Source organism: Mesocricetus auratus, unplaced genomic scaffold (genome assembly GCF_017639785.1).
Source record: "Mesocricetus auratus isolate SY011 unplaced genomic scaffold, BCM_Maur_2.0 Super-Scaffold_100013, whole genome shotgun sequence".
NCBI lineage: Eukaryota > Metazoa > Chordata > Mammalia > Rodentia > Cricetidae > Mesocricetus > Mesocricetus auratus.
The window spans coordinates 78,124,784-78,137,430 of NW_024429196.1; the positions used below are offsets into that span (position 1 = coordinate 78,124,784).

The window sequence follows — 12,647 nt, forward strand, 5'->3', positions numbered from 1 at the left end:
TCAGTAAGCATCCCTTTTCTGGCAACTTGATATTGCAGTTTGCAAGGTTTGAAGCTGGGCAATACTGTTTCTGACTCCCCACTCCCCAAACTGCCTACATAGCAACTTCTGGTACCATAAATGCCTCCTAGCAGTGAAGCAGCCTCCTGCTTGGTTTCAACATGGCTTCTCTACATTCTGAATCCAAGATGTGTGGTTGTCATCAACAAGAGGGGTGTCTTACCGTGCAGTTCTGGTGGCAAGCAGGTGCAATGGCCATAGCCTTGCTTAATTTAGGAGGTACTTGGGACCTTCCTGACCAATAATTCCTGGCCAGGCATCTCATACTCAGGACTGGGAGTTTTGCTTAGTAACTCAGGGCTTTGGACTGGGAAATGCAACCTTTAAGAAATTATTTGACAATTTCATATGTTCTGATCACTCTCTCCTTTCATCCTCTCTTATCTTGCTTCCACCCCCGATGTCCCTTACTCTAGCAGTTATTCCTACATTCTTCACTTTGGCTGTTAGTGACCTATGCGATTCCACCAGGGCCACCTGTGTGGTAACTGGGTCCTGTGTGGTCATTGACAGGCATGCATGGTTCCTCCTCTCCCTCATCTCCCGGTGACGGTACTGCAGCTGTGGTGACGGTTCTTCGGCTGTGAAGAGTGGGGCCCTTCTTGTGCAGATCCATCTTGTGTCTTGCCCAGATGATAACACTTTGCTGTCCTCTCCCTGTCTTTTCTCTCTCCACCCACTCTTCTCCAGTGTCCCCTGCGCCTTAGAGAAGATTGTATGAATGTTGTCCAGGGCTGGCTCCATGTCACTTACTCTTAACGCTTCGAGTCTTTGCATTCACCACCAGTCACTGGAAACAACTTTTCTAATTAAGGTTGAAAGCAGCATTTGTCCATGGGTGGAAGCATAACTATTTAGAAGACAGCTTGCTGATATGTCAATTTGCCAAGCTATGGCATACATCATCTCCTAGGGCCTATAATTTCTTCCACCATGGATTTTTGACTAGGTTTACAGTCCTAAGCTGTTGATTCTCTCCTTGTTTCAAATCTAATCAGAGAGCAGAAAGCTGCTGGTTACCATCCTAACACTAGTGCACTATTTCATTTTTAAACTATCCTGGGGGTAGTGAGTGCACCACAGTGCACATGAACAGGAGACTGTAGGCAGAGGTTTCTGTTCTGCCTGGTCCCACTGCCCCTCAGCCCCAAATAAACACACAGAGACATATATTAAATATAAACTGTTTGGCCAATGGCTTAGACATCTTACTAGCTCTCTCTTAGTTATTAACCCATTTCTATTAAACTATTAAACGCATTTCCACGTGGTCTTATCTTACCAGAGAATGTCCAGAGTCCTGTCTTCCTGGTATTATATAGCCTCTCCTCTCTCCTCTACCCAGAATTCTCCTCATCTCATAAGCCCTGCCTACTCTTCCTGCCTGCCTATCTAATCAGTGTTTTATTCATCAACCAATAAGAGAAACATACATACAGAAGGACTTCCCCCATCAGAGGACAATAATCCCCTTTTGATGTTTTTGTTTTCAGACACAGTGTTTCTCTGTATAACATCCTTAGCTGACCTGGGACTCACTCTGTAGACAGTCTGGCCTTGAACTCAAAGATCTGCCTGCCTCTGCCTCCCGAGTGCTGGGATTAAATGCCTGGCTTAAGCTTTCCTTTTTTGTAGTTTTTTCCTTTAAAGATTTTTCATTGTATAAATGAATTGTTCATAGTATTAAAAAGAACATTTTCATACAATTATATAATGAACTTTGAGCACACCTAACCTTGGCTTTCATCTTCCTGTTTCTCATCTACCTGGAAGTCCCTTTTGCTCTAGACATTTTTCACTCCATATTCATGCCATACGCACAGGGTTTTAGACATCTAAAATCTAGGAATGAAAAAGGAATACACACACTACTTGCCATTCTGAGACTGGCTTAATTTATGATTATTTTGGGTTACAACCATTTTTCTGAAAACGTGACTTCATTCTGCTTTGTGGCTGAACACACATGACTATCTCGCACTGCTCTGCTGTTGGGAACCCAGGTTGGTTCCTAATTAGATGCTGTGGTGCTGCAATAGGCATTGACTCTCAAGTACCTGGTGAGATCCTGCCTTGGGGCCCCAGGGGTGCTGTTAGCTGTGTCATACAGTAGATGACTATTCTCAGGTTTCTGAGTAACCTCTATAATCATGTCCATGGGGGCTATACTGTTCACATTCCCACCGGCATCGTGTAAGGGTTCCCTTGGTCCACATTATCGCCAGTATTTATTTTTTGTTTTTGGTCTAGTTTTTACTCTTGGATAATGTGTATTACATTAACATCATTTAACCCCCCTCCTTCCCCCAAGTTCTGTCCTCTTGTTTTTTTTTTTTAATCCATGCAACAAAACCTTTATTAACAGTTCTAACAGAGGTTCAGCTATTACTGAAAGTTGTAATTTCTAAACTTAAATCGGGGTAAAAGGTTATAGTGTGGAGTAATGCCATGCTTGCACACTGGGAATGCAGAATGAAGAATAGCAAACACTCAGGTGGAGGACCAGGTGTCTCTTTCTGGATGTTGTAATCAGAAAGAGTGCAGCCAACTTCCGGCCACTAACCTGCAGAGATGAGTCGATGCTGGTTTGGGGGGCAGGGATGCCCTCTTTATCCTGGATCTTGTCCTTCACTTGGGGTCACTGGGTTTCATGAAGATTTGCATTTTGTTAATGTGATGAACCCACACACCCACAGGAGTGTAAAAGCACCTAGACACAAGGACCACGGATTGAGAAAAAGCTTCTCATCGCTTTTTGTTTTCTTAATGACCGCCATGACTGGGATGAAATGACAATTCAATGTAGCTTAATTTGCCTTAAGGTATTTTTTTAACTTTTTAAAAATTATTTTTATTTATTTATTTATTTTTTACGAGACAGGGTTTCTCTGTATTGTTTTGGAGGCTGTCGGTCCAGCCTGGCCTCGAACTCACAGAGATCCGCCTGCCTCTGCCTCTGCCTCCCGAGTGCTGGGATTAAAGGCGTGCGCCACCAATGCCCGGCAGAATTATTTTTAATTATGTGTATTTGTGTGTCTGCATCTGGCCATTTGAATTTCTTTGAAAAACTGTTCACTAGTCCATTTCTTTTAAGTGGTTGTATTTCTTTAGATTTGTGAGTTCTGTGACTATATATATTAAACAAATATATTCTCACTCAGTAGGCTGTCCCTTTTCTGTGCAGATTTTAACGCATGAGGCCCTGTTTGCCAGTAGATGGGCTCATTTCCTGAACAACTGAAATACTGTCCAGAAAGTCCTTGCCTTTGATTCTGTCTTTCGGTTTTGTTTTTTTTTTTCCTGTAACAGTTTCAAATTAAGGACTTAACATTCAGGTTTCCGAAGCATTTGGAGTTGAATTTTTTAGATGGGGTAAGAGGTAGGGACCTAGTTTTGTTTCATTTGTGGGCATCCAGTTTTCTCAGCAATGCTTGTTGAAAAGGCTGTCTTTTCTCTAATGTCTGTTTTAGCATCTTTCTCAAAACACAGTGTGAGTTGATACCTGCCTCCCGCTTTACTCTGCAGACCCAGCTGTCTGTTTTGGTAGTCTCACGCCCTTGCTGCTGCGGCTACCGTACGATAAGGAGTCAAAGAAGAGGACGCCTGCACAATCAGGACTGCTTTGGCCAATCCAGGGTTTTCTGTACTTCCATGTGAAACATGGTTCTTTGCTTTTGTCAAGAACGGCACTGCAATCTTCATGGGATCACACTGGATCTGCAGGTAGTTTAGCCTTTTCACACTATTCATAATCAAACTCTTGAACATGGGAGGTACTTCAAGTCTTTCACATTCTTGGTTAGGTTTATTTCTAGGTGTGTGTTGTTTCTTCAGTTGTGAAGAGATCCCCTCCCTGACTGCTTTCTCAGCATGGTTGCTACTAGTATACAGGAAGGCTACTGATTTTTGTGCCCACTTTCTCCTGTGTGTTCTGGGGGTTGAGTTCAGGAAGCAGATTTGACAGCAAGTCCCTTTCCTGCTGCGCCATCTCACTGGTCCACAATTCTGTCTTCTCCCACTCTGCTGGTGAGCATCCCTTTATCAACTCTGTCTTCTCTCTGCTAGTGAGTATCTACTTATCAACTCTGTCTTCTCCCACTCTGCTAGTGAGTATCTACTTATCAACTCTGTCTTCTCTCTGCTGGTGAGCATCTATTTATCAACTCTCTCTTCTCTCACTCTGCTGGTGAAAATCTATTTATCAAAGGGTCGGCTCATTCTCACTTAGGCCGGAGATCTTTTTTATTTCTGAAACATTTTTTTTCTTTCTGGCTATTCATTTCCCCTCCTTGAGGCAGGAGAAAGCAATATGGTGGGTGGAGACAGGAACTCAGTCTCTTTTCGGCTAGGACGTAGAGAAGGTAAAGGCTTGCTCTTTTATCTCTCTCAGCTTCCACTCCTAATATCTGACTCTGGGTTTATATTATTAAGACCTATTAGAACTCATGCTATGTTTTGGCGCCCAATGTGGGTCAGGAATCCACGAAAAAGCAGCTTGCCTGTTGCTTTGCAGTCACTGGCACAGGCCGGGCTGCATATGGGTCCTGCCTTGTCACTTCCTCTCTCCACCCAGCCACCTCACTTCCTGTCTGCCTGTACAGACCTCCAGACCTCTGAGGTTAACTAGTGGCTAACTCGGCATTCTGATCTTCAGGCAGGCTTTATTTGTTAGAGTATAAACAAGATGTCACCACATTTTTCTTCACTTATCAAATTCTGTTGATTTCTTAGTTTGAAGCTCAAGATGGACTGCCAGCTATCCACACACTGCCTCCTCCCTTTCTAATTACTATCCTGTGCAAACATCCACGCTGCAGTTAAAATGAAGGCCATCTGGGCACAGTCAGTGTAACTCAGTACAGTGTTCCCTGTTCACCCGGTGTGTGTAGGAGGCCCTGGGCTAGACCCTAGCATGAAATAACTTCTACCGCCTTTTACTCTCACCATACTTTGTTTATCGTTTCTTCTTTTATCCTGCTTTATTTCCCCTTTTCCCCTGAATATCTTCTCTATCAATTAAACACTGCTTTAGCACCTACTCTGTGCCGCACAACAGACCAGCACCAGGGATACAGGGAATGGTAAATCTCAGTTCTTTGCAAGGTTCATATAACCTGATGGAAGAAGTCAGAGAGAAACAATGACGACAGCTCATCTCCTTTCCTTTAACACTGCTTTTGTTGTTGTTGTTTCTCAAAAACTGTCCAGAAACAGAGCTAGTAAGTGGTTTAGGGCTGAGGGCGCTTGCCTTCAAGCTTGGCACCCTGAGCCTGAGAGCCAGGACCCGATGGGGGCGGGGAGGGAAGAGTCACTGTCTGTGCTCTCTAACCCTTCACATGCGCTGTGTGACATGCGCCACCCAAGCGCATTAGAAAAAGAAAAGAAAAACACTGTCAAGAAAAGGAACCTTGGAGGTCAGAGAGACGACTCTGTGATTAACAGCACTTGTGGCTCTTGCAGAAAAACTGGATTCTGTTCCCAGGACCCACATGGTGGCTTACAAGCATCCCTATTTCCGGTTTCAGGGGATTGGGTGCTCTCTCTGCCCTCCGCACGTACATATGGAGCAGTTCAGTAATACTGGCTCAAGAGGCCAAGGTCAGTGTTCATGGATTCACTTTTTTTAAAAAAAGGTTTATTTATTTCGTATACAGTGTTCTGTCTGCATGTCAGAAGAGGGCACCAGATCTCATAACTGATGGTTGTGAGCCACTATGTGGTTGCTGGGAATTGAACTCAGAACCTCTGGAAGAACAGTCACTGCTCTTAACCCCTGAGCCATCTCTCCAGTCCCCTCATGTATTCACTGAGATATTACACACTGCTTCTACCACTCAGCGATCTATTTCAAAGGGCAAAGACTATTTAATGACTCATACTTGTGTATCATTGAAAATACTAAAGACGACGCAGTCCCCATTTGCAGCTAATGACTCTAGTCATTTCACAGCAATGAAGACTCATCAAGACCCTCAGTGTGGCTGTGTCTGTCTAACTCTCACTGTGCTAGGCCAGGCTGCTATTTAGCAAATCTAGTGCAGATTTTACTCCCTCTTCCAGAATGCTTCTCATCAAATACACAGGAAAAGTTCTCTCTCAATGTCAGCTCTTGTAAGCTTCCTTAGCTAACACTGAGGCACACACGATGCCGTGACTACTCTTGGGAGAGCCGTGGTGATTGTTTTTGGCTCTTAATTTGCTCTCCACCACCTAAGGACCGGGGGCTTCCTTTCTTCCTGCCCTGGAAGGCTCACACACAGAGGTGCTGAGAGCTGAGCAACAGCAAAGCCACCCTGCTCAGGGCCTTTACAGACCAGGCGGGTGAGTGGAAGAGTAAATTAATTTTATTGACTGATGAAAAACTAAAGTCATAAGAAGTCTGGACAGAAAACAATAATCAAGTTCTGCTGGTATTCTATATTTTCTTTTAAGCCAAAAGAACATAAAACTGTAGACTATGAGTGAGCTAATTGCTTTTAGTCCCTTCCACAAACACCGCCCAGTGTAGCAGCTGCACAGCATCAAATGTTCACATTCCCGCACAACCCTGAAAGCGCTGTGTGCGATCTCAAGGCACCGTAATCACCTACACTGCTCAGACTCAGCGTTCCTCTTCCCTTTTCTGCCGCCCTGCAAGGAAAAACAGCACATTATTTTAGACACACCAGCTCAGCATTTTTAGTTTACAAGTACACAAAAGCAAAAACATAGCTAGGTATTCTACCCAGCTGCTTGCACAGTTACGTTTACAAATGCTACATAAAGTAATAATATTTCTGTATAGATCTGTTTAGGCTGATTATGTAAGATCACAAATATATCTCATTTTTCAGAGTTCACTTTGTCTTTTTTTTTCCTTGTATGAACGTGCATCTTTTTTTTTTTAAAGATTTATTTATTTATTATGTATACAGTGTTCTGCCTGCACATATGCCTGCAGTTCCGAAGAGGGCACCAGATCTCATTACAGATGGTTGTGAGCCACCATGTGGTTGCTGGGAATTGAACTCAGGACCTCTGGAAGAGCAGCAGCGAGTGCTCTTAACCTCTGAGCCATCTCTCTAGCCTTGCATCTTTTTTTTTTATTGTTACATTTTTTAAAATTAGAAACAAGCTTGCTTCACATGTCAATCCCAGCTCCCTCTCCCTCCCCTCCTCCTGTACCCCCCCTGCCCCCAGCCTCCCATCTAATCCCCACAGGGGATATCCAGAGTCTGTCATTTCATTCAGGGCAGGGCTGGCTACTTTAAAAAGTAAAAAATGAAGTTCATTCATTTCATATAATCAGAAAATTTGGAAATTAAATTTGCAGTTTATGTGTTTTAGGATTTAACACTTTAAATTTACTTTATTTTCTGTCTACGGGCGTTTGCCTGCACACATGTCTGTGCACTGCTTTAACGCCTGGTCCCCAGGGAGGACACAGGGCAGTGTCAGGTCTCTAGAGCTAAAGGTACAGAAGGCTGTGAGCTGCTGTGTGGGGGCTGGGAACTGAACCCAGGTCTTCTGGAGGAGCAGTTGGTGCTCTTACCTGTTGAGCCAGCCCTTTAGCCCTGGCATTAAAAATGTGATTTTCAGGTTGGGGCTAAGGACAAAACACCCACACACATAAAAATAAACCCTTCAAAGTCTAAGCATACGCTAGCAGTATATTTCTCAGCTGCATCAGGGCGTGTGAGGCTCGGCTGAGGGGCAGCAGCCTCTCTTCACCTCATGCACCCCTGGCCTACAGCTCCCTGTGAAGTCACATATATACATCAATCTTCTAAATGACTGAAAACCCCAAACCCTTGAGTCTATGAATCTGTGAAGTCACATATATACATCAATCTTCTAAATGACTAAAAACCCCAAACCCTTGAGTCTATGAATCTGTGAAGTCACACACATCAATCTTCTAAATGACTGAAAACCCGACACTCTTGAGTCTATAAACACTGCTCTCACTACTCATCACACACAAGGGCCAAAAAGATTTATTCATTTAGGGAAAAATGTACTGAATTTGTGGGAAACGATATGTGTAATCGCACATATTTAAAAAGAGATTTATTTCCTGTTAGTAGGAAAATAAAAATATGTTTAGAAAACATTCTTTTAAGGTAAACAGCCACTATTGTGTATCAAGCTTCTCAATGATAAGAATTACCAATAATACAGCTGGAATATAAGCATCACTGGCTATGATACTGCCAATGTGAAAAATTCAATGAGATTAAAACAAAGAATCCAAATAACGGACATACAAGGACTGCTTTCAACATCTCATTATGATCAGCTTAGCCTCCAACTCAGAGATCCGCCTGCCTCTGCCTCCCAAGTGCAGGGATTAAAGGCCTGTGCCACCATGCCTGGCTGGATTAAACAGCTCTTATATTCTCTATGCCACCAGTGGCTTTTAAGTCTTTTTTTTTTTAACCATGATTTCACATTGATGATTTCATGTATATGTGTAAGTATGTAAAAACAATCTGACACATTAATTAATGAAAATACTAATTATTCTCAATTGTTTCATACAGGAAAAAAAGAGCTATATCATCTTCTGAAGCCTAGCAAAATCCGAAATATCATCAAAATAATAATGAACGCAAAGAACATCAATGAACAGAAAAATCACATAATCTCACAGGGCCAGTGTGTATATCCAAGTCATCAAATGCATGATGCTGTGGTGTGTGTCATCTGAGCCTTCCCGCTACATTATCTACAGGGCTCTAGTGCTTTTCCTGAATCACTTCAGTTATTGTGCATAGCAATATCTAGAATTACTTTTATATTTTTGAAAATGTACATTATCTGGCCAACAACAGAAGCATTAACACGGGGCTGGAGAGAAGGCTCGGTGGTGAAGAGCACTTGCTGCTTCCAGAGGACCCGAGCTCAGTTTCCAGCCCCAGGCAGGAGGCTCACACGTGTTGCTAACACCAGCTTCAGGGGATCCAACACTCTCAGGTAGCTGCCCCCCATACACAAACTCAAACACATAAGTAAAATAAAAATAAATTTATTAATTTTTTACTAAACCATTAATATATCTGGCAAATAACATTTTGCTTAAAAACAGAATAGCATATTTATTTTTACATTGTATCTAATCGAAATGTAGCTATAAAGACAACTTCAAAATTATAAAAACATACCTGGTATTTGGCTAATTCTGCCTGCAATACTTTCACTTTAGATCTTTCTTGTTCCAATGCAGCGTGAAGTGACGTCACCTATAACCAAATGACGAGTAAGAAAACCCTTTCTGACTTTTTAGGCATGCATGTTAATTCTGAGCATACCCTGCATGATAACGTCTGATAATTGTCAGCATCAGACATGCCCTTCCCATGGTTCCCATCAGACTTCAGGCCAGGAACAGGGTAAGCTCTGCCCGCTGCTGGTGTTCATGTTACCTTTTCAAACTCTTTAGGACACACCCACCATCTTAATAGACACAAACTGTCTCTGCTGGTACACAATAGTAATGAGGACTTTCTGCTGCTGCCTTGCCTGCTTAGTGGGCAGTGTTTCTCTTTTGTGACCTCAGAATAGATATGGAGAGTGGCCCACAGGCAGCCCCACGCTCCTCACCTGGACCGTCAGCTCATTCTTGATGCTCTGCGACTCATCCACCTGCAGAAGGATCTCTGCCTTGTCTTTCACTAAGGGAAGGAAACAGCAGTCACTACTGCAGGCACTCCAGTGCTGAGCGAGGCAGACTTCAGGACAGTGCAGTCACAACAATGCACACCCTCTGCAGCCTGACCCGTCTTCTTCCTCACTAGTAAACTCTGGTCATTATTACAGCAACACTTTTTTTAAAGTAACTTAAATTTTTCCGTGGTGTTGAAATACTAGCGGCATAGATATGACCATTAATTTTCCAATTTATAGTACTAGGACAGGCATATAAGCAAGCAAAAAATTACAAGGAAAAAGGTAATATATTGAATATTTATCTATTTATTAGATCATGTTACATCTTATTTTTTTGTTACACTTACTCATTTACGTTTGTGTGTGCATGTGTGCACACACCACATTCTGAGCGTGTCAGGGTAACTTGTGAAAGTCCTTGTTTCATTTCACCATACAAGTTCCAGGGCTCAAACTGAGGGTTATCATATTTGGCAGCTCAGCTTTACCTGCTCTTTACTTGTAGCCCAGGCTGGCCCCTGGACTTCTGATCCTCTTGCCTCAGTTCCCAAGGTTCTGGGATTACAGACACAAACCATTACACCTGGCTTCTTGGCATAAAGCCAGATGCTGTAAGAGGCCGTACAGGGACAATAGTACAGGAAACTATCCAATTTGTATCATTCTGGGAAATTGTGTGTGTGTTGATAAAACATGTAACTTGATTATTTCTCTTCAGATATGAAGACTGTCTTTAATTCTAAGACACACACAAAGGCTGACTGGGGTGCATACCCAAGTACTTGAAGGCAGACACAACTCTGGTAAACACAGCAACTTTCAGGCCAACCAGAGCTACACTTATCCCTAACAAACAAACAAAACCAGGGAGCAGTGGCTGCTGTCATGGGAACCAGGTTCAGCTTCCAGCACCACATGGTGGCTCACAGCTACTGCGACCCCAGTTCCTGGGTTTCTGGCGCCCTCTTCTGGTGTCTGTGGGCACCAGGCACACTCGCAATGCACATACATACACGCAGGTACAACACCCACACACACGCAGGCAAAACACCCACACACATACAATAATTTCAAAAAAACCCCTAAGAGCACATGAATCACTTACTTTCTCCTTCCTGAAGCATTTTCAATAATTGTCCATTTCTGGCTTTTACTTCTTTATACTTTGCCTAATAATCAAAGAAAAGAGATTTTAACTTTTTAAGAGTAATTTATAAATTATGGTATACTTTTAATTTATTGGGCTGTATATTCTATACTTGCTTAAAAACATGAATCATTTATGAAATAAACAGAATAAAGGCAGATGTAATCAGGCCTACTTAACTAGACCTTGGAAAACTTAAAGGGGAGTTAGCAAGGGTTAGAGGGTAGAACCTGCTAACATGAGTTTGATCCCTGAACCGACACAAAGGTAGAAGGACAAACTGACCCCACAGAGCTGAAATCTACATGCATTATGGTATTTGCACACATACAAGCAATAAAATTAAATATAAAAATTCAAAGTAGTGGGAGATTTAAAAAGTCAAGAAAATATTAAAATTTCCAGACAGATTTCTCTTTCTTCCCAAATAAAAACTTTAATTCCAATTAAAAAAAAAACAAAAAAAGGCTCCCAGAGTTTTACAGGACTGCCCTGCAAGTTTTATCAGAGCTCCCGTGTCTGGAACTACTGGATTTTTTCAGTTCCTTTTCCCAAATTCCTTGGTTCTGTCTAGTCCTGAGAAGAGCTGTGCTTCCAAATGGACCATTTGAATTTTTGATAATTATTTCCCCAAACAGTCTTCACTGAGCATTTCTTTTAGTACTCTGAAATACTTTCAAACACTAATAAGCAATTAGTGAAAACAATATACATTAAATGTTGTAAAATGGTAAAAGCCTAAAAATGTCTGTGTAAAAAAGTTGTCATTTTTCCTCTCAGCATGTACCAGATTTCATTTTTATTTCTACAGTGCTGGGGACCAACTTAGGGCCTTACCAAACATACAAAGCAAGGAGCTACCACTGACGATGCCAGAGCCCACTGGATTTAAATATATTTTATTTTTTTGGGGGGGGGGCAGGGGTTGAGACAGGGTTTCTCTGTGTAACAGTTCTGGCTGTCTGTAGGCCAGGCCGACCTTGAACTCACAGAGATCCACATGCCTATGCCTCCCAAGTGCTGAGATTAAAGGTGTGCAACTCCACCTGGCTCACTGAATTTTACAGTATGTATTTTATGACAAAATTTATGCCACTATTTAGACTGTAAGTGAACAGTCAGTTTAAAAGACTGAATAACAATGACTATTCCTGGTAACTGAGTAGTAAACATATATAAAACCAGAAAAGGTAAGTCTTCTGTAGAAGTGAGTAGACACACACCTCCCACTGGGTGATCACAGCTTTGAGCTTCTGAATTTCAGCGTCTTTCCTTTCGAGTTCGAGCTTCAGCCTCTCAATTCTCCCGTCTTTCAGACCCACTTCCTAAAAAAGAAAAACACTGCTTTTGACCAAGACCGTTCCACCTGTCATTGTTCACAAATCTTGTGAAAAGAGCAAGAGAAAAGTAGACTTTATTTCTTCAACAATTTTGAATTACTGTATTTCTACCTTCGTTGGATTACATGATCCTAGTTATATATAGTGATAGCAAGTAAGATTTTTAAGATAAGCTATAAGAATACTCTAGAACAATATCCAAAAACGTAATTCTATCCTCGAGTAAACACATGCAGAGGTTCCCTGACAGGGCCTCTACACAGCCCTGGCTGTCCTGGAACTCATTTGTAGACCATGCTGACCTTGAATTCAAGAGACTCCTGTCTCTGTCTCCCGAGCACTGGGATTAAAGGTGTGGCCATCCATTTTGATGAATGTAAACTGGTTATATTTTCCAAAAAGTGGTGCGCACAGCTGCTCAATGAGTAGTTTCTAAGTGCAGGGAAAGGGGA

At 42.2% G+C, this 12,647-nt stretch overlaps 1 protein-coding gene across 5 annotated transcripts in view; it reads right to left on the reverse strand.

Annotated features, from left to right (window-relative positions):
• Positions 1-6,386: 6,386 nt before the first annotated feature.
• Gkap1 (G kinase anchoring protein 1) overlaps positions 6,387-12,647 on the reverse strand; it is a 35,008-nt gene continuing 28,747 nt past the window's right edge. For all 5 annotated transcript variants that reach the window (XM_040756085.1, XM_005078403.4, XM_040756083.1 and 2 more), the window contains 5 exons: positions 12,079-12,180; positions 10,814-10,877; positions 9,643-9,713; positions 9,204-9,281; positions 6,387-6,690 (listed from right to left, as the gene is read on the reverse strand). In XM_040756085.1, the coding sequence (XP_040612019.1) occupies positions 6,643-6,690; positions 9,204-9,281; positions 9,643-9,713; positions 10,814-10,877; positions 12,079-12,180 (363 nt within the window). In that variant the 3' untranslated portion in view covers positions 6,387-6,642. The remainder of the gene's footprint in view (positions 6,691-9,203; positions 9,282-9,642; positions 9,714-10,813; positions 10,878-12,078; positions 12,181-12,647) is intronic.